The 22,095-nt window shown below is 56.0% G+C and overlaps 1 protein-coding gene across 1 annotated transcript; it reads right to left on the reverse strand.

Annotated features, from left to right (window-relative positions):
• Positions 1 to 8,604: 8,604 nt before the first annotated feature.
• Positions 8,605 to 17,693, reverse strand: SSC4D (scavenger receptor cysteine rich family member with 4 domains). Its single transcript, XM_065037351.1, has 10 exons — positions 17,576 to 17,693; positions 15,897 to 15,932; positions 14,795 to 15,100; positions 13,674 to 13,745; positions 12,989 to 13,303; positions 11,455 to 11,535; positions 11,115 to 11,189; positions 10,291 to 10,602; positions 9,682 to 9,759; positions 8,605 to 9,108 (listed from the first exon to the last, which is right to left on the reverse strand). Exons 1-10 carry the CDS (start codon positions 17,691 to 17,693, stop codon positions 8,792 to 8,794), a joined length of 1,710 nt encoding a protein of 569 aa, XP_064893423.1. The 3' UTR covers positions 8,605 to 8,791.
• Positions 17,694 to 22,095: the final 4,402 nt, after the last annotated feature.

The following is a 22,095-nucleotide window of genomic DNA, read 5'->3' on the forward strand; positions in this document are numbered from 1 at the left end:
ACGCTTCTGCTGCACATTAGGAACTTCATTAGGAGCCATCAGAGATCCCGTCTTCCTAAAAAGCCCGTGGATAAAGCGGAGCTGGGAGGACTCTCCAGCATTGGGAGAAAGGAAAGGTCTAATGAACGGACAGAAGCACTTTATCCTGGTTGGTGCTGACACACAGCTCTGCATGGGCAAATGCCATCGTCCCCCTCGGGCTGTGCTCCGGTGCACAGGCCACATGTCCCCAGCCCTTCCCGGTGCCACCGACCCCACGCAGGCGCTTTGGGAGGCATGAGGATAATCTTGGAGGACGTGGCTGCCCTGCTTGCCGATCCCCCTGCCCTGTGGTTTTCTTCTGAAACACCCCAGGAAACCTCGGTGGCACCGGGACGTGCCGGTTTCCGCAGGGCAACACCATGGCCACAGCCCGCTGCGGCTCTTCAAAGCCTGTGGCCGTGGTGTCACCCACGTGGGTGGGGACAAATTGGTTTGGAAACGCTGACAGTGCTTTCCGACAGCAAGCAACACCATTTTGGGCTGAGATCTCCATCTTTATTGTGGTTTTCGCACTGCTTTAGATGTAACAAAGAACTGGATTGAATGGATTTGTTTTACACAAAATACTTCTTTGTTTCCAGCTTCCGAAAGCGGCAGAAATCATGCCCTCTGAGGAATAAAACTAGGAGTATGCCCAGATCCTCTCCTTTTCCTCCATAAAACAAACCGCTGTCCCCTTGCTCGTGTCCCCAGCCTCACACACGTGGTACCGACGTGAGAACGGCCTTTGTGCCCGGGCGGTGTTTACCGCCCGAGGAGAGCACCCGCAGACAAGGGCAGTTTATTCCTCTTTTCGGATAACGGCTCATTCATTCTGCTGAGGAGGCTCATCCTCAGCTCTGGAGAGCTCAGCGGCGGGTTTTTGCATTGTTTTCTGTATGACGCCAGCTTGGGGGAGAGAATTTGAGTTTAAAAAGCGCAAAATGCAGAATGGCCAAGTATGTTGTGGCTCCCAAAGTGTTTTTTTTGGCTATTGCTACCATTTATTATCAACAGTCTGGAAAATCACCCAAGCCAAGCAGGACCATCAGATCTCGAGGTACACACCGGAGCGGAGCTGCCTGCTCTTCCCAGTCACCTTTTGAGTGATGCTCCTACATTTGGGTTGGATGTGCATTTTCTCTAACTTGGAAAAAAAGAATATTATCCCTTGGGTACGACTCTGGGATTCTCACAGGCAATATTGAACACAAGCCTGGACCTGAGGAATTGCTCATCTGCCTGGGAACTCATTTGGTTTCTGCAAATATATCAGCTGGCCTAATAAAAAATATCACCTCTCCATACAAACTTTATGACACTTATTGAGTAATTTACATAAATATGGCAGGTTCTCGGCTCGTCCAAATCACCGCAGCTCTGCCGATTTATAGTGACCATGCATTTGCCCCAGACTGAGCAAATACTGATTTATTTCTGTCAAAGCACCATAGCAATAAATACATTTCACAACACAGATGATTTCCTTCCCCATCACAGGTCAGAACATGACATTCATAATGCTGTAAATTCTTCAGAGTAGCGATCTGGCTGTAATATTTATCTGCAGTGTAACCAGCCCCCTCTTTGGGTTCCTATGTTCCTTCTGTTCTACGGACCAGGAAGCTGTGGGATGGAGGTTACATGGGAAATGGCTGGAGTTAGAAGCTGAGTGTGGTTGTGGTGGGCAGCCCAGGCAGCCAGAGGTGTCACCTGGCCACCTGTCACTAAATGTCCTCCTGCCATCTCTGCCTGGGACCTACAGACACCCCAGAGTGAGAGCTGGATGGCTGCTGGGTTGGGAAATCACAAAGACCCAAAGGATGCAGGTTTGTTCTGCAGATGTCCCAGAAAAACCTAATAACCCCAATTCCGCCTACAGTATTAAAAATACTCCAATGCGTTCAAATGTGCCACTTTGTTAATTCCTGTGGCCTGGAAGATGAGTCCTTCTCTTCGCATTTTCTTGCATTCCCCAGTACCTCTTGTCAATGCCTTGTGACACCGCAAGGGACGGCAGTAAATTCTCTTTGACTGGGAGGCTTGCTTGGCTTTGCTGCTGACTGCTCCGAAAACACAGCCAGAAATCCTCCCCCCTCGCTTGCTGCGGATAGTTGGGCGCTCCTTTCGTCTGTGTTTGTGGAGTTTGGGGGGGATGCAGGGTGAGGGGTTGCGTGGTGCAGGTGTCCCAGCCTGTCCCCATGCCAAGGACGAGGGAGGCAACCACTGGTATGGAGGGATGCCTGTGACACCTCAGTGTCCCCAGCCACCAGGTGCTTGGGGTCCTGTGTGTCCCCAGCTGGCAGTTGGTGGAGATGGGGCTGGTGAAGCCGGACAGAGCAGGGGACACGGTGGCTCCCCAGGGCGGGTGCGTGGAGCTGGGCGGGGTGACATCCCTGGGACACTGCCCTGAGTGACATCCCTGGGACACTGCCCTGGCTCCAGCCCCACTGCCCAGGCACCTGCTGCTCCAGTTGCCCTGAGGAAGGTGCTGCCTGCCCAGGGGAGCAGTTTTCAGCTTTTGCAGTTGGGCTGGTGAAAAACAAGCTGAGGTTCCATCTGTTTTCATGACCCCTTCCCCTCAGGCTGCAGGACAGCAGCATCCCCGTGTTCTCCCCTTGCTGGGCCAGACTGCCTAGCCCCAGAACCCCAAAATTCCAGCACCCCGGACCCTTTTCCACCCAACTGCCCCAAGCCTGACTGCAACACAGCAAGAGAAGCATCCCAGGAGCAGGCCAAGGGTGTCCCTCCCCGCACCCACCAGCAGTGCTCCCCAGCCTGCCATGGTGCAGACTGGAAGTCGCAGCACCCACCACCTGAAGCTGGGGGATCCCACCAGCCCCAAGGAAGGACCATGCACGCAACACCTGAGCGAGCCTGGGGGTTCACCAACCCTCCCCAAAACACCCCATAGCCAGGACACTGCCTCACCTGTGGCAGGAGGTGATGGAGGGGCCGCAACCAATGGGGCAGCCGGCGATGAGCCCAGCAGACGAGCGGTGTTTTGGGGTAGAATTTCCTTCCACCCGTCTGTGGATTCACAGCGCTTTGTGCTCAGCCCTGGCCTTTCATCTCAGACTCCCCAGGCACTTCCCAAGCCCAAATTAATTCTGCTGCAGCAGCTGTTTAGGATCAGCCCTGCATTATGGTCCGTACCACTCGGGGTATGCAACCCCCAGGGATGGTTTTCCCTGGGACCACCTCAAGCAACCAAAATGGAATGGGGGCTCAGCTGGCCGAGCCTCCCGCCCTCCCTGTACCCCTAATTCCCACACAAGTTGCAAAATGCAGTGATGCCCATGCACCTTCCACTCAGAAAATCCCCCCCAGCATTTCTCCCAGCCCCAGGGAGATGCTCCCATGCAGGACAGATGCCCATGGCGAGCCAGGGTGTCATGGGGTGGCCAGAGTGGCTGTCGGGAAGCTGGGGGGAGCCGGGGTGTGGGTCCCCACAAGGGACCCAGCAGGAGGGTGGGCCATAGCCAGCCAGGCAGGCCACCTCCCTGCGGGGCGTTAATAATTAAGCAGGCGTGTCGGGCTCAGATGGCGGCTCTTATTTAAGGAGCCGATATAAATACCGCCCAGATGGCACTTATGGAGCACCTAAAAAAAGCCCTGGCTGTCTCAGTCCCTCCAGAAGCAGCTCTGAGCTCTGTGGGGCTGGTGGGCAGCACTGGACAGGGTGGTCACCAGTGTCCTGTGGGGCCGAGGCTGCCCTGGGCTCTGAGCCTGAGAGGGGGCAGCATCTGGGGACAACCCTCCAGGCACCTGCTTGTGCCTCAGTTTCCCTCTGCAGCGGGGACCTGCCTCGGCCCTTTGTCTCACACGGTGGCAGGGGTGTTAGGGACCCGGAGTAGGGCTGGGTGCTCAGCCCCATGCTCTGGGTTGCTGGCACTGGGGTAGAGCTCTGGGGATCTCTGCCAACCCGCCCCCCAAGTGCCAGGGGAAAGCTTCCCTGTGTTCCAGTGGCTGCCAAGGGCCTTTTTGTGTCTGTGTTGGCAGCCCCACTGTCCCCTTGCTCACATCTACCCGAGGATACCCCTCCCACACTGGGCTTGGGGACACTCATCCTCCAAACAGAGCTCAGCCCTCCCCACTCCCTGCCTGGGGTCCTGGGATCCCCAATCCATCCCCATTGAAGAGGAGGGGGCCAGGGGGGCACAAGAAGGACCAGGAGCACCGAGACAGCCACAAGCTGGGGTGCAGTGTGAACCCCCCCAACCCGAGCATCACCCCCCATCAGCACCCCGGACCCCCAGGAGCAGGCGAGGAGCTGGAGCAGGCAGCAAGCAGGGGGGACGGGGCTGTCACATCGTCCCCATTGCGGGCGGGCGGCAGTGAGCCGCTTGCTGCAGTCCTGCTCGCCAGCGCTGCAGCGTGACTCAGCACAGCTTCACCCAGCTCCCAGCCCCCCCTGCCCCGGCCCCGGGCGGAGACACACGCTCCCCACTTTGTCACTGCCCTCCCATGGCCCCTGTCACCCCCAGAGGCCCCCCATGCACCCCTGTTCCCACCCAGCCCCGGCCATCCCCACTCCAGGACCACCGCTGCTCCTCCAGCCTCAGTGCAGGCAGGGACCCCCACCCAAGGCAAAACTGGGGCTCCAAGTGATAGGAGAGGGGGTGCCAGTCTGTCTGCACCCCAACAACTCTGCCCAGCCCTGGGCAGGGGATGAGCAGCGTGTTGGATCAGGCCCCAGGGGTCACCCTGCCCAAAGCTCAGGGTTTGGGGAGCTAAGCACCAACTGCTATGGCACCTCCACAGGTAGAAAAGATTTGGGGTTTTGTTCCTGGGGAATGGAACTGAACGCGCTGCCGGGGTCACACAGGAAAGTCTTGGGATTTTAAAGGGATTTTTTGAGCCTTATTTTTGGGGCGTTTGTAGCCTGCCAGGATCAGCTTCTTACAGCGTTTCTGTGCACATCCCCTCTGGCCGTGACCTGGAGGTTACTGGGAGGAAAGGCGGGAGGCCAGAGAAACCCACCAGCACTTGGGGACGAGAGCTGAGCACCCCAACTGTCCCTTCAAACTGGCCACTTATCCCCAGCCATGAAGCCACTTGCAGGGCAGGACCCCGCTGTCTGCTTGTGCTGTGCCCCATGGGGGACAGTCATCCCTCCACAGTGACAGCAGCATGTGGCACGTCCCCATCCCCAGGACGGGTGACAACAGGGCAGTCGGGGACATGGAGCCAGGAGCACCCATCCTGCACCCTGATGACTGCATCTGAAAAGATATGAACTGGGTTAAACCAAAGGCAGAGCCAGAGGCAGAACGCATGGAAATGGCCGGATCCCAAGTGCCCCCCCAGGCACCCCATTACCCGTGGGGCTATCGGTGGCATTGCCATGGGGAGCACGTTGCTGGTTTTGCTGCCAGCTAATTGCTTTCCTACCTCTCTGGAAATGCAGGCGCAGGCAGCAAGGCGGCTTTTGCCAGCGCTCGGCAGCCCACGTGGGGCGGCGCCTGCCGGGGGAGTGAAATAAAATTAAAAAAAGAAAAAGAAGCCAGAGAGAAGAAGATGATGGATGGGAGGATTTGCAACCGTGGCCGTTTACCCAGGCTCAAGGAGCCCCTGACCTGCGGGCGCAAGCGGAGGCACAGACCTGCCGATGCCTGTGGGCCACTGCCACCAGCCCATGGCATGGTGGGGTCACGGCGGGGAGAGCAGCGTCCCCACAGCCCCCCTTGCCGCCCCGCTCCTGTTGCCAGCAGACTAATTGTGCCAGTGACTTTGCAGTTCCCAAAATAGCTGCTGGCTCCGGCAGGGTGACGTCAGCCGCAGCCGCGGTGGCAGGAGCGGGGAAGGACGATGCTGCCTGGGGTGGGGTGCGACGAACGGCTCCTGCACCCCACCATGGGTGACCTTGGCACGCTGGGCCACACTCCCGAGGGATCAAGAGCTGCTGTGGAAGCTGCAGGGAGACCTTGTCCTCATCCAGCCCATGGGAGGAGGAGCTGGTCCAAGGCTGTCTGTGTCCTGTGTCTGCAAGACTCCCCCCCACCGGCTGCCCTGGTGGGGATGAATCTGCCACTCAGTGTCTCCCACAGGGAAAGTCATGCCCCCTGCTCCCAGCTGGGTCCCTGCAGCCTCCTGAGAGTGCCAAAGGGTGAGTCAGGGCCACTATCTTGGGTACCCCCAGGGAAACTGAGGCACGCAGGGGGGATGCAGGGGCAGCGCGGGGAGTGGAACACAGCCCAAGGTCACCCAGGTGGTGCTGGGCACAGCAGAGCCAGGGATGCTCTCCGGGCCAGGGCTGCCTCCGGCAGTGACTCACCCTGTGCCCATGCCCAGCTCCTCCAGTTACAGCAGGGACGGGATCGCCTTAGCGGAGCACAATGGGGATGGCCAGCCCAGGAAGGGGACCCCTGGGACCAGGGACCGACCCGTGCACCCCTCCAGTGCCCTGCAGCCTGCGCCCACAAGCTGTGCATCCTCTATACCATGTCCCAGCCAGCAATGCTGCTTGCACTGGTCTCATACTGATTCCAGAATGGGACCCCATCCCTCCCAGCACAGCTGGGGGGATATTCAACTGCAAGTGGCCCCTCGCATGCCTCAGTTCCCGGGGATCAAAGCTTCCCAGCCCCACACTGGCGCTAGGCCAGAAGGCTGGCTTATTATTCTGGAACACAGCGAAATAATTAAAGCCTCCTCCATTTCCCCTTGCTCATTTGTGCTCCTTCAGTCTGGATTAATGGGTCTCCTCTCCCCAGCACAGACTCATTCCTTATTCCTAATAGCCCATAAATCCCATCCCCAAAATAACCCCAGCTTTTGCCTGGACCTGCTGAAATATTTATCCTCTCCCCCTGCTGCCCACCACGCCATACCCTCTCTAGGGATGAGGAGAGGAACTAATCGATGGCATCGACTGGTGAGGAGCTGCAGCTGCTCCGGATGCAGGGAAACAGCTGACGTCGGCAAGAGAAGAGCTGGGTGGGCATCGTGGCTTCTCCTGGCTCCCACACAGCTGCCACAGCCTGGCTATTGTCCCACAGTGGGATGCTGTTATGTCACCAGCATCGCCTGTGCTGGTACCCTGCTCCAGAGCATCCCCCGTGCTGGGACCCTGCTCCCACCCTGTCACCCTCTTCTCCCATGGAGATGATTCCCAGCTTGGGCATGGGGTGTCTGGGAGGATCCCTGTGGACCCTAGAGCATCCCAAGCTGGCTGAGGAAGAAAAGGCTGGAAGCCAGGGGAGGAGGCTGCTGGCTCTCCTGGCTGGAAACCCTTTGCTTGCTGGATTGCAGGTTGTGGAAGGGAGAAGCCCAGGGGGAGCAGAAAAGGAGCAGGGTCGGGGGTAGCACTGAAAACCAGCCTGGCTTTGCCATCTTGAGGCACAGTCCCCAAGGAAAACAGGGAAAACCCAACGAGCTTTTCACATCACCCCCACCAGGACACCCCAAGACGCAGCAGCCTCCAGAGCAACACCTGGTCACCAGCCCTCTCCCCACCTTCTATAGCCATGGGGACAGAGTGGGGGACAAAGCTGGAGGAGCCCACAGCACCTTCTGACCCATCCCCAGCTGGTGTGGGCTGTGGGGGAGCCATGGGGCTGCTGGGGACAGCCCTGTCCCCCTCCCACTCCCAGCAGGACACAGGCATCACCCAGCTGTCACAGTGGCAAGGTGGGAGGTGGTGGTGGCAGCAGGGGGACAAGGGGGGCAGTGGGGGGAAAAGCTGAATGTGCAGGACCTGGGAATCCAGGAGAAGGAGAGGTTTTATTCACACACCACCTCCCTGCCCTCTCCCAGGGTCCCAGCAAGCTCACAGCCTGTCTGGAAGATGCTTCTGTGCCTCAGTTTCCCCACTGGTGGAAGCTGAACTGCAGCAAAGTGCTAGCTTCCCCGTGGGAAGGGGTGACAAGTGGCCAATGGCAACCTGGTGCTGGCTGCCAAAGCATGAGGCCAAGGCCACCCCAGAGGACCCGCAGCAATCTGGGACCTGCTTGGGGACATGTCCCTGATGTCCACAGAGGTCTGGCAGCTGGGACATATCATCTGACAGCATTTCGCTGCCCAGGCCACTGGCGATGGGGAATGGAAAAGCCTCGTCATGTCAGGGAGCCCTCTCTTGCGATCCCCATGGTGACAGCCCCTGCCTGCAGGCAGCAGCAGGGGCTGCAGCTCCCAGGGTGGTCTCTCTTCCCATCTGCTCCATCCATCATCAGCCAGCAGCAACAAATTCACTGCTGTCAGAACTGCAGAGCCCGTGCAGCCACACAGTGGCATCGCACCCGCTCCAGCAGCACCTGGGGCTGCCAAATCCCAACGGGAACGAACCCAGAACTGGAGACAACCTCACCCCCCGAGCCAGGTGGGGGTCAGGGCTGTACCCCAGGGCTGGGCTGGGGAAGGGTCCAGGCTCCTAGCAGGACACAAATCAAGGGTTGCTCAGGGGCCACTGAGGGATTTGCTCCAAATTTTGGCATCAAGAGCTGAGCCCTCACCCCTGAGCTTGTTGCATCGCCTGTTCCCCAGCTCCTGCCTGGGCTTCAAGGGGGTGGCAGGGAAGCAAGTCAGGTCTCAGCACACTTTCAAAGGCTTTTCTTTATTCACAAAACAACCCCAAACACATATAAGAAAAAATGAGGGGAAGAAAAACAAACACCCAGGAATGTGCACAATCTATTATTAACAGAAGAATTGCACAAATAGAGGAGTGTGTGTGGTGGAGGGAGCAGCCGGGACCTGCTCTGCATCTCTCCACGGGCACTGTCGCCCGCTGTCCCCCTGTACCTGCGCGAGGGTCCCAGCAGGTGGGCGGTCATAGGATGCCACAGGCAGCACCAGCATCCTCGGAGTGGTCACAGTTGTGGACATCCCAGCGGATGTGGGAGCAGCGCAGCAGCGAGGGCTCGTTGCCCTTGCACTTGAGGTTGTCGAGGAAGATGTATCCTGTGCCCCGGCCGTACCGTGCCTCCCCCCAGGCCGCCATGGCGTGCCCGCAGCCCAGCTGCCTGCACACCACCTTGGCGTCCCGCAGGTCCCAGGCGTCGTCACACACGGTCCCCCACTGAGACAGGTAGAACATCTCCACGCGCCCCTCGCAGCGGTGGCTGCCGTTCACCAGCCGCAGGGACCCTGCAGAGGGGACGGGGTGAGGCAGAACCTGCCCGTGCCCACCCCAGCGCTGCATCTCTGCTCCCTACCTGCATCATCAAATCACACGATGGTTTAGGTTGGAAGAACCTTCCCAGCTCCCCCAGTGCCACCCCTGCCATGAGCAGCGACGTCTTCACCAGCTCAGGTTGTTCAGAGCCCCGTCCAGCCTGGCCTGGGATGTCTCCAGGGATGGTTCATCCACCACCTCTCTGGCCAACCTGGGACAGGCTCTCACCACCCTCAGTATAAAAATTTCTTCCTCATGTGCAGCCTGAATCTTCCCTCTTCCAGTTTAAAACCATTACCCCTTGTCCCTGCTCAAAAGTCTGTCCCCATCTTTCTTACCGGCTCCTTTTCAGTACAGAGAGGCTGCAATAATGTCTCCCCAGAGCCTTCTCTTCTCCAGGGTGAACAACCTCAACTCTCAGCCTGTCCTTCCAGCGGAGCTGTTCCAGCCTCTGAGCATTTCTATGGCTCCCTGTTTCCACCCTGCACCGGTGCAGAGTGTCCCCAGGGCTGGCACCACGTCCCCGGTGACACCTCAGTACCTACCGTCCTTGGGACGGGTCAGGGTTAACGTGGTGGTTGTAGTGGTGGCTTCCTGGAAATGGTCTCCTGAGTCATCAGCACCTGGTGGGACAAGCGATTCTCAGGGGACACCTCTGCCCCCCATGGCCATTGCAGAGCCCCCAAGCAGCAGCATGGGGGTAGATACAGGGATGTGTGGGCTGGGATGTGCAGCCACATACACAACTGAAGACCAGAGGTGGTACCCAAGCTCTGGTCATCACCAGACACCATGGCACCTGACCATCGCTGCTGTCCCCCTATAGGCAGAGGAAGCCCAGGGTTTTGGGGCTCATATTCACCACCTCCCATTTCAGGGACGCCCTTTTCTACAGTCAGCCTGCACGTGGTCAAAATCCTCCCTATGCCTGTTACGTGGTGGGATCCCCATGCTCCTGAGCCAGGCTTCAGCAGGGATCTGGGTACCACTGAAAAGAGTCTGGTCCATCCTCTTGACACCCTTAAGATATCTATCAGCATAAATAAGATCCCTCTCAGCCTTCTCCAGGCATCCATTCTCCCAATCCTGCCCAACCAGTGACAGCAGACCCTCAGGTGGGACCTGGTGGCCACTGGGTTCGCTCCTGCTCTCACCTCGACAAATGACCCCGGCGTCCTCATGGTGGCCGCAGTTGTGCTGTCCCCAGCCCAGGTGGAAGCAATCGGCCAGGCGAGCCTCGCCACCGCCACAGCCCACGTTATCCAGCAGGACGGGCCCACGGCCGTAGCCGAAGGAGCCCAGGATGGTGGCGGCGAGGGCGGCACCGCAGCCCAGCTGCCGACACACCACCTGGGCGTCGGGGAAGTCCCAGTCGTCGTCGCAGACGGTGCCCCAGGTGCCGCGGTGCTGCACCTCCACCCGCCCGCGGCAGCTCCCGTTCCCGTTTGCCAGCCTCACGTCGCCACCTGCGTGGGGAAGACCCCGGCACAGGCACGATGCTGGGGATACTGGGGCTCTGCAGGGGTCTGATGTCCCCTGCTGACCATCTCGGGGCAGGGGGTGAGTCCCAGGGAGCATAGGATGAGCCCTGGGGACATGCAGTGAGCCCCTGGGGATGTGAGGTGAGACCCTGGGGATGTGGGATGAGCCCCGGGGACATGGGGTGAATCCTGGGGACATGGGCTGAGTCCCTGGGGATGTGGGGTGAGACCTTGAGACATGGGGTGAGACCTCGGGACACAGGGTAACTCTTGGGGACATAGGTGAACCTTGGGGATGGGGGGTAACTCCATGGGTATGGGGTGAGTACTGGGAACATGGGGTAACATGTGGGGATATGAAATAAGCCCTGGGGGCATGGGGTGAGTCCTGGGGATATGGGGTAACCTCCAGGGATAGAGGGTGACCCCCAGGGATGTGGAGCCCAGGGGGCACTGTGTCGGACCCCGTGTGGGACAAGCAGCAGCCGTACACTTACTTTCCTGCTCGACGGTGGGGAGAGCAGTGGTGACCACCTCGGTGGCCTGGGAGGGCTGGTCCCTGATGTCTGTCACTGCTGGGACAAGCATGGGGACATGTTGGCATTGGGGGGGTCCAGCTCCACCACCCACTGCCCCTGATCCAGTCTATGCCAGGGGCCTCTAGCACCATGGTGGCCCCATGGCAAGATTTTACCATGGGCCATGTCCCCCCCAAGCCTCACCTACATGTGGTAGGACCCCAGGGTGACCATGCTGGGGTCACAGGATGACACAGAGGACACGGTCTCCCCCATTGAGCCCCCAGCCCTGGCTATGGCACAAGATGAGCCCTCCTACCTGTGGCCGTGGCAGTGAGTGTCTCTTCATAGTCCAGGGACACTGAGGTGGTGAAAGATGTGATGGTGGATGTGTCCAGCCCTGTGAGGTGACGTGACAGAGGTGACATGTGGGAAGAAGCCCCAAAGCCATGAATTTACTAACACTGGGCAGCAGCCTGTGATCATCTGGGTGTTCCAGCGTGATGAGGATGGAGGTCCATGTGCACCTGCACATCCCTGCTGCCCACGTGCTGGAGATGGTGCTGCTCCACCCCAACCCAAGCACCAAGGTCCCACCTGCAGCGCTGAGGGGTCCCTGGCTTCTGTGTGTACCTGGGAGGTTTATCAGGCAGGGTTCGTTAGCTCTTCAGCTTCATTTTTACCCCTGTCCCACCAAGCAAGGGCTGTGTGTAGTGGTGCCATCAGCTCAGAGACTGGCGAAGGTGCCAGAGGGGACAGGGACATTTAGGGAGGAAAGGACCAGCCTGAGAAAATTGTCCCTTTTCTCCTACATCAACTTCTTTGTTCATTCATAGTGGGAAAGGGAAAACACCGGCACTTAGTGCTCCCACCATTAGCCATGATAACGAGGGAATTCAGGGGGTTTATTAACATTATAAATGGTAATCAGTGGAGAACGGCAGAAATCCATCATTTAGGGAGCTGAAGGAGAGGCAGGATGGACCTGGCATCCTGCCCAGCCGCTGGCAGCCACTTGCTCCTCTGGGACACAGGCAGCTAAATTTCCAGCCAGCAGAGCAGGGACATGGCCGAGCAGCAGCTGCATTTCCCTTGCCAATTGCTGCTCTAGCTGTGTCCCTGCTCTGGAGCACCAGGATCAGAGTGGATGAGGAGAAATACTGTTCCTGCAGCGCATTGCCCGGATCTCTGCCTGACACTGGGCACATCAGCATCTCTCTGAGGTCATTTCATGGAATCACAGAATCACAGAACAGTTTGGGTTGCAAGAGACCTTCCAGGCTCATTCAGTACCACCCCTGCCATGAGCAGGGACATCTTCACCAGCTCAGGTTGCTCAGAGCCCCATCCAGCCTGGCCTGAGATGTCTCCAGGGATGGTTCATCCACCACCTCTCTGGACAACCTGGGACAGGGTTTCACCTCAGCTTTAAAAATTTCTTCCCCATGTCCAGCCTGAATCTCCCTCCTATCACCCCTTGTCCTATCACAACAGGCCCTGCTCAAAAGTCTGTCCCCATATTTCTTATCAGCCCCTTTTATAGTACAGAAAGGCCACAATAAGGTCTCCCTGGAGCTTCTCTTCTCCAGCTGAACACCCCAACTCTCTCAGCCTGTCCTCCCAGCAGAGCTGTCCCAGCTTCGGATCATTTCTGTGGCTCCTCTGCCCTCTCTCCAGCAGGTCCATGTGTGTCCTGTGCTGAGAACCCCGGAGCTGGACCAGCACTGCAGGGGGATCTCACCAGAGTGGAATCCCCTCCCTCCACCTGCTGCCCACGCTCCTTTTGACACAGCACAAGATACAGTTTTTGTTCCCTAGGGGACAGCCCCGCAGGTGATGCTCTCTCCTGGTACCTGTGCAGATGACCCCAGCGTCCTCGTGGTGGCCACAGTTGTGGATACCCCAGCCGAGACTGTAGCAGGCAGCGAGGAAGGGCTCGCTGCCCTCGCAGTTGACGTTGTCCAGGAGGATGCGCCCCGTGCCGTAGCCGAAATAGGCATTGCTCTTGTAATCCAGGGCTTGGCCGCAGCCCACCTGCTTGCAGACCACACTGGCGTCACTCAGCCCCCAGTCATCATCACAGACGGTGCCCCAGCTCCCGCGGTAGAAGATCTCCACACGGCCTTGGCAGGTGTCGCTCCCGCTCACAAGACGGATGCTGCCGTCACCTGGCGGGTGACAACACATGGTGAGAAGGATGTTGCTTCCCTCCAGGACGTCAACACATGCACCATGGCTCAGCGATGCCATGGAGACTGGATACAGCAGTGCCCATGATGACAAAGGAACTGCGGGGAAGGGGCGATGCTGTAGGGCAGCACAGCTGATGGGAGCTCTGGTGAACCTCTGGGATGGGGTTTGGCCATGGCCAGGACAACAACAGGGTTCCTGGGGCTCTGCCCCTTGGAACTGGAGACTTGAGGTGATTCGTAAAGGGGGAATGGGTGATGGCGGGGCAGCTGGGAGGGTAGGGGACGCTGGTCTCTACCAGCCCCCAGCCAGGACAGGCCCCCTGCAAGTGACAGCCGAGCATCTTACTTTCCCCATCCTGTACCGAGGCTGTGAGGGTCCTGCTGGTCGGTCCTTCACTGGCTTGCGTGGGCGAGAGCTCTGCAAAGGGAAGCAGAGATGTGGCACCCATGCTGCCCACAGCAAGAGAGAGGTGACACCCCCAGCAAGCTGTCCAGCAGCCGGCTGTGAGTGATATCCCTGCTCTAAATCATAGAATCATAGAATTATTTTGGTTGGAAGAGACCTTCAAGATCATTGAGTCCAATCATAACCTAACTCTGGCACTAACCCATGTCCCTAAGAGCCTCATCTATACATCTTTTAAAACCCTCCAAGGATGGTGACTCCATCACTGTCCTCAGCAACTTATTCCAATGTCCAACAACCCTTCTCGGAAAGAAATTTTCTCCTTTAGTCCTTCCCCATCTCCTCTGCAGCAGCTCCTTGAATTGGGGTTCCGGCTCAATCCACGACCTCTTTCCTCTGGTTGCTGCTGGTCCAACCCACCAGCCAGCCCAGCATCCTGCCCTTTCCAAGCCCCACTTCTGCAGGACACAGGGATTCACTGTGTCCAAGCTCTGGGTTGGCACAGCCTCACATTTACTGGTTGTCAATGCACAGCTGGTGAGCAAACCCTGCGTAGTGAGGCAGGAGGAACGCATAGGGTACACAGTGGTAAGCATGGAACTGCTCCACTTTGACATGCCAAGTTCAAACGCTTTCCACTGCTTTTCTTGCCCTTAGGAACATTGACTGCTGAAAAGCTCAGCGGTTTAAAGAAAGGCAAGTCAAAAGGGGAAAGAACAGTTGGGCAGCAGCTGACTCAGAGGTGGGAGTGTGGGTGGGATTGTGCTCTTTCCCCAGGGAGCGAGCTGGAGAAGTTGCAAAGTCCCTTAGTTGGGAGTGATGGGGAACACAAACCAGGCTGGTCACCCTATCGAGCACCAGCACACTGAGCTGGGAGGTGACCTGGATTGAGGAAAAGGATTGAGGAAGGAGGCAGCGGAGGTTTGGTTGAGCCAGGCTCAGAGGAATAGGCTCTGGTATACAGCTCTTGCGCTCCACCAGGGTGTCTGCAGACACCAGGGCTTCCAGCTCTTCAGTAACCTCCCTGCTCTCCTTGTCCCCGAGGAACCCAGCCTTATTACCATTGCACACAACAGCCACGTCCTCATAGTGATAGCAGTTGTGGATGCCCCAGCCATGGCTCCAGCACTCGCTCAAGGCCGCCTCCCAGCCCTTGCAGTCCACATTGTCCAAGAAGATGGGTCCGCTCCCTTGGCCGAAGGTCATGGCGGCTGGGAGGGTGATGGCGTGGCCGCAGCCCAGCTGGCGACACACCACGTTGGCGTCCACGATGTCCCAGTCGTCATCGCAGACTGTCCCCCAGGAGCCATTGTAGAGGATTTCCACGCGCCCCTGGCACCGGCTGGGCCCATTGGCAAGTCGAATCTCTGGAAGGATGGACACAGATAAGTCCCTCAGCAGGCAATGAGCCCACTCTGGGGCCAAGGAGGTGACAAACACTTGGTGGGTGTCACAGAGAGGGCGGGAGCCCTCTCTGCACCAAATCTCTGCTCTTAAAAGAAAAGCCCACCCTTTGCTGTGGGACAAGGCAGCTGTTGGCTTGCTGCTGCCCACCTCATGGTGGGACATGGGCTTCTCTTCATCTGCTGGAAGCAGTGAACATGAAGACTCAACACATCTCAGTACATAACTAAGGTGGGCAATCACCCCGTCATCTTGCCTACTGACGGCCTGGGCAAGAACGCAATGTGAGAAGAGGAAAGCGGACACATGGCATCGCATGGCGACATATGATGGGTGACAAGTGACAAGATGCAATTAGCAAATTCTTATCAGTCTCAATGAACGTGTCCGGAACTGGTCCCACGTGGGAGCTGGTGGGATGGAGATGATCTCAAGCTGCCGGTGATGGGGACGGGCATGTAAGAGCCCATGGCCTGTCATGTCAAGGGAATTACTCGCTCGGGTGTGACGAGTGGCGCAGGGACAGGGACTCAGCAGTAGGTGGCAAAATTCCCCTCCCGGGATAATAATCAAAATAGGGATAATAAAGAATCTCTATTTCCTTTCTGTAAAAGAAGTTTAGCTTTTTGTTCCTGCTTTTGGTTTCAAACCAAAATGCTTCATTTTTTAAATTCCCCAAGCCCCGTTTTCAACCAAAGCAATGGATTTTTCAACTACAAAGCTTCCTAGAGAAAAGCAACTTTAAGAGAAGGATCTCACCTGGGAATGGCAACAGCGAGGACTCAGAAATGGCGCCTACAAGGGAGAAGAAAAGAGATCAGATCTCCCCAGGGTCCTCGCAGCGAGCAGAGGAGGGATGCAGCTCAAAGGATGATGGCAGCGGGGATGTGGGCAGACATGGCTGGGACCAGCAGGACCCAGCAAAGCCCCGGACCCTTCCCTTTCCTGCAAGGACCTGAGGTTCGTAGGGAAAAAGAAAACACCCTAACCAAGGGCATCATTTCCTCTGCTTCACAGGTGGGGAAACTGAGGCAGCAGCATGTGGTGTGAGTGATTTGGCTCTGTGGTGGGACTGTGCTTTAAGGACCACGTCTCAGGGATTAAATAAGCAACACCAAGGGAAGACAGAGGCTGGCTTGCTGATGGAGAGGACAAGGAAGGACATGGCAGCGCCGTGGGCTGGGCCAACAGGAGAGAAGTGGTTCAGATCACCTCTATACCAAAATCGTGGAGACGCGAGGCTTTTAAGGAAGAGCTTTTGATCCTGTTTTGTGTTGATTTTTAACACCTAGTCCACTCCAGTGCTGAAAAAGCGGCAGATAAAAAGGACATTGTTAAATATTCAATATTCATCTCCCTTTAAGTCAAAATCAAAACTCTGAAATATTCATTTGAGAGCATCCTCCGGCAAAGTCAAGAGAGACCTAAAAAAATATGCCTGGTGTGTCTACATTAATGAGGAATGGGTAAACCGGCAGTTTTGGAGAAGAGAGTGAGCCCTCCACGTTCCTCTGATCCAGCTTCACAAAGCCAAGAGAAAAGCAGGAACTAGCTCAGAGTAAACACCATCCCTTTCAGGTCATAGTGCTAAATTAAACCACCAAATGGGAGGATAAATTACCCTTCATTTGTAACTTAGCCTTGCCCATTAATGAAGAGAACTGGGAGAGCCCAGTGGTTCAGGGGACAGTGGCAGAGCCATCAGGGTCCTCCTGGGGTCCCCATGCCCTGGAGGTCACCAGCAGGTCGGGGGTATGGGAAGCACCACTTGAGAGGGTAGAAACTGTAAAAATTGATTTAATCCAATTACGGTGTCTGACTACACCTTAGTTGCCTGTTTTGGGGCTGGCTTTGTCTTGACAGGGCTTTGCTGAGGCAGTGAGGTTTTACCAACCACCTGGTTGTAATTACTCTAATAAAGTCATGCCAGGATAATTATGCTGTGCTTGTGTGGACCCTCATTTGAGAGCAAATGGCTTTTTCCAGTTTGGATTTACACATTTCCCAGCCAAGCCAGACAGTTCCTACCAGTAGTGACTCGGGACCGATGTAACAGAATCAGAGAATCACAGAAAGGTTTGGGTTGCAGGGACCTTCAAAGCTCCCCCAGTGCCACCCCTGCCATGGGCAGGGACATCTTCACCAGCTCAGGTTGCTCAGAGCCCCATCCAGCCTGGCCTGGGATGTCTCCAGGGATGGTTCATCCACCACCTCTCTGGCCAACCTGGGCCAGGCTCTCACCAACCTCAGTGTCAACAATTTCTTCCTCATGTCTGGCCTGAATCTCCCCTCCTTTAATTTAAAACCATCAACCCTTGTCCTACCAAACAAGATAGGAGCTGAACTTGCTCCCTCCATCCCTATGCATGTTCAGTGCTGTTGGAGATGTCAAGACACTCCTCATTTCCCGCTGCCCACCACACCATACAGGAGCTCACCGGTGGGGCCAAGGAGGAGGAAGAGGAGAAGCGCGACTGGCGTCAGGGAGAGGGGCAGCACCCCAATGTCTGGTGTCCCCGCGCTGTGCCGGCTGGCCGGGTGGGGACCGAGTCCCATCGCTGTTCCCACAGATGGGTGTCCAGAGGAGGTTGTCCCTGAAACACGCAGACAGCAGTGTTGGTGAGGGCCAGGAGAGCCTTTGCCCCATGACAGGCCATGCAGGACCTGCAGAGAAGTCCCTCCTTGACACTTGCTGGAGCAGTGGCCAGGAACAACATGAAAAATAGCCCAGGTTGTATTTATTGAGAACAAGAGATGTTTTTTTGAGTGGTAAGAGAAAGCTGCAGGGCCACATCCCAGCCATGAGACAAAACTGGAAGCAGCAAGAACCTCAGGGCTGGGCTACTGTATAGGCAGAAGTTTGGACCCCAGACCCACCAGGACACCTGGATGCTGGGCCTTGGTGGTCTCACCCAGGGTCTTCAGCCCTCAGGATGTTCAGGGAACCATCCTGTTTGCATCCAAATGGAGGTTGTCCTCCTGTTACACCTGCACGAGGTTACAAGCCAACCCCACAGCACAAACATGCCATATACCCCCTACTACACATGGGCAAAGTGGGACACGCATTAAATCCAGGCAGCATTGGGAAGGAGCAGAAACGTGAAAGGCACTTCCTAAACCATCCTGGGGGCTTTACCCAGACACCCCCCTTGTCTCCACTCTCTCATCCTGAGGGAAAAAGCAGGGAAAGGCATTTCTGCAGGAAGACAGAAATTTCTGGGGTCTGCTGGGACAACCTCATTCACCTGGGAGATGGAGATGCAAATGCCATGGGGACAAGATGGAAAGCAATTGGGAATGTCAGGCAGAAAGTGAGGAGGAGATTAAATATCACAAGATGCCATTTCCCCTTAGTTTACTGTTCCCTTCAGGAATTACTGCCAAAGCAGTGGATTTCCAGCTCTGTTCTCCTGCCCTGTTGTGGAGTGGGATGGGGGCTGATCCTGCTCCCCGTTACACCTCTGAGAACCCAGAGCAGCACCCCAGTGCTCCCAGCAGCCGACCTGCCAGCAGCACTGGGATGGCAGTGTGTGCTGGGGAGGAGTGCCATCGTGAGGATGCTTTCACACGCTGGCTCTAAAGCCAGGCTGTAAATCTCAGCTAAGCAGAGCCCTAAAATTAATCCGTCCAGCCTACACCAGGCACATGTCTTGGAGGGATGGGCACCATCTGCTGCTGCTTGAGGCACCTCCTGATGGTGAGAAACTGGGGAAAGGACAGTGAACTATGGGGTATTGGTGACCAAACACCCCATCGAGGAAATGCCTCATCCAGTTTTTCGTTCCTCCTGGTTTTCTGATGCAGAGGCACAGGGTGGGAACAGCACCCAGGTGGGGCCATGTGCCAGTGCTGTGTCCACCCAGTCCCTCAAGACCATTGACTGGGTGGGCTCCCAAGCCCCCAGACAAAGCTTTTGATTTTTATAGAATCATTGAATGGTTTGGGTTGGAAGGGACATTCCCAGCTCCCCCAGTGCCACCCCTGCCATGAGCAGGCACATCTTCACCAGCTCAGGTTGCTCAGAGCCCCATCCAGCCTGGCCTGGGATGTCTTCAGGGATGGTTCATCCACCACCTCTCTGGCCAACCTGGGCCAGGCTTTCACCACCCTCAGTGTCAAAAATTTCTTCCTCGTGTCTAGCGTTTGTTGCCTGAACCAGCAAGAGATGATGGTAGACCGATGCTTTTTGTGTGCACCAGCAAGACAGCAGTAGCACAGCACTGCAGGTGCAGGATGGAACCACCCTGGATGGGACACAGCCCTGTCACACCTCCTGCTCTCCCCGCTCAGCTCCTGCTGCCAGACAGCTCAGTGACAGGGCATGAAAACCAATCTACTCTCTGAGGTGGTGGTTTTCAATACTCCATTCATCCCTCCTGCAGCACCGAATAAAGTCGCCTTTTGTCCCCCTCGTCCCTCCTGCTCTCCGGTGGGGCAGGGCTGACAGACGGCCCCTCCACTGCCCTGCCCCGGCCAAGCCCCCGCACCGTGTCCTGCTCTCAGGGATATTGTCATCGCAGGCCACTTTTGTGCTGGAGCCAGCGCGTTCCTGTAGCCTGGCAGAGTGGCAGCGAGCATTAACCACTGCAGTGCTGTCCACAAAGAGGTAAAACAACAATTTTCCTTCTCGTTCGCTGCCTTTCCACCTGGTCCTCCATCCACGTCTAAACGCTTGGGGTTTGGCAGCAAACTGACCCCCCCTTTCCTTGCACCCAGGGGGATTTGGGCCGTTTCAGAATGCCTGTAGATTAAAAACTGGTTTTAAGCCGTTGTGGCACGATAGCAAAGCACAGCACCCCATTTAGGGGATTGCAGAATGTGAGTTTCTGCAAGTGCCTTCAAACAAAGGTCTTTCAAGCTGTGCAACACACACAGGGCAGGAGCAGGGTGCTAACAGGGGCACAGAAAGCCCCTGCTTTCACTCCAAAAAACACACACCACAGCAGACACACTGTGCCCAACCAGTACCCTTGGTGATAACTCCCTCCTCCCACCTGGACACGAGACCCCACAGGTCCTTTGGTCCTCCTCAGTCCCCTTTTGGTCCCCCTTGGTCCCCTTTGGTCCCCCTTGGCCACAGCTGGACCGCTTTTTAACCATTCAAGCAACTTAATGAGAAAATACAGTCTTTCAGCCGCCACCATCCCATCAGATTGCTATTTGTAATTGCCACGCTGACCTAAAAAAAAGCACCATAAATCCACATACCTGCTTGGTATTTTCTTTCCTGTATAAAGATGGGTATATTGAATTCCAGAAATAAATATTCTCTTTTGAAGTAAAGAGCTGGCTAGTTAGTTACAAAAATTTAAAAATCATTGTTGAAATGAATATTCCCAGGAGAGAGGTGATGGGGATAAGGCAGGAATTTTTAATTTAGGTGAGGTTTTGTTTAGTAAAGTAGGAAGAAAAAAAAAAGGAAGGAAGGAAGAGAAAAAGGATCTCATCCATCAACTGAACAGCTCCAGCCCATCATCTCTTTGCACCTTTGGGGCTGGGAGATGGGTGCTGTCAGCTGGGTCACAGCTCTAGCGCCGGATTGCAGCCCTGCATCCCATCCTGGGGCAGATCATCCTGAACGCGAAGGAGAAAGAAAGGGAGAAGGAGGAGAAGGAGGGGGGAAGAAGAAGAAGGAGGGATGGGAGGAAGAGAGGGAAGACCTCTAAGGGGACATGGCGTGGAGGGAATGGCTCGGGTTTCAGGAAGGCAGGCAGGGACACATCTTTAAATTGGTGCCTGCAGAGCCTGGGTTACGCCTCGGGGGAAGGCAGAGAAGCTATTTCAGAGGATTTGGGCTTTTCAGCTCCTTCTCACCTCCCTCCCCGGCTCTCCCAGTGCCCACCTGGTGAGGAAGGCAGCAACAACCACCTGCTGGGAAATATTCTGTCCATACCTGAGCCATCACCGGGATGCAGCAGGAGGGGATGGTCCCAAGCATCCTGCCCTGCCCAGGGGTCTTGGGGACCGTAGTCCTCCCTGCCTGTTCCTGGGCAAGAAACTGCTTTCAGAGGTAAATTTTTTGCAGGATTTTTCCTGCCCAGCCATACAAGGCAGCTCTGCTAAAGACATCAGAGAGACCCATGGTGAGGGATGCCCGTACACCAGGGCTGGAAACCTTCCCCATTTACCTCCACCACCTCGTGTGTCCTTCAGCACCCAACCGGGGCATCACTTTTTATTTTAAAAGGAAGTGTGTATTTAACCATTCTTAACCATTAGAGCCTTTTAACCATTTTAACCATCACTGCAAGTTAAAGCCTGACAATACGTGATTCTTGGTTCTCAGCAGCCTTGGCAGCTACAGAACAAGGACCTCCAAACACACCCGGTTTCCTAGTTTTGTGAATTCTTAAGCTCCCTGGCAATTTTAAGAGTCTGGCATGCTTTTGGCTTTGAAGAAGTCAGTCCTATGATGAAGAGGATTCCTGTCCTTGTGTTCATAGGAGGCAGCAGTTCCCTGGTTGCTCTTGCTGCTGCATTGTTAATTTGCTCCTACACAAATCCCAGACCCTCAGATGCCCTTAAATGCCTGAGCTTCATGTTTTAACTCAGTACAAAGAAGGGTCCGGCTACAATTGTCACTAACTGCATGGTTACCCATCTGCCATTACTTTATGTAGGGATTCAGCAACTAGCAATTAGACATTGGCTTTTTATTTCCCAGTAGCAGCAAAGTTCTAATTAGCCAGTTTGCAAATGCAAGTTTCAAAGGTGCCTTTTAAGTCTGTTTTGCCTAAACTTTGACAAACTCTCCATCGTCCTGGCTAGCTGCCAGGCTGGAAATCATCAGCTCGAGCATCAATCCATATCGACTTTGAACACTAGGGATGCAAACCTCCTTAAATGCAAACACATAGGGGTAAGCTCAGCAGCCTGAAGATGCTCTCCCCCAGTTAACGATTTCTTGGGCCATTTGAGCAGCATCACAGATGTTTTTTGTGTCTACATCATTACT

Source organism: Columba livia, chromosome 20 (assembly GCF_036013475.1).
Source record: "Columba livia isolate bColLiv1 breed racing homer chromosome 20, bColLiv1.pat.W.v2, whole genome shotgun sequence".
Classification (NCBI taxonomy): domain Eukaryota; kingdom Metazoa; phylum Chordata; class Aves; order Columbiformes; family Columbidae; genus Columba; species Columba livia.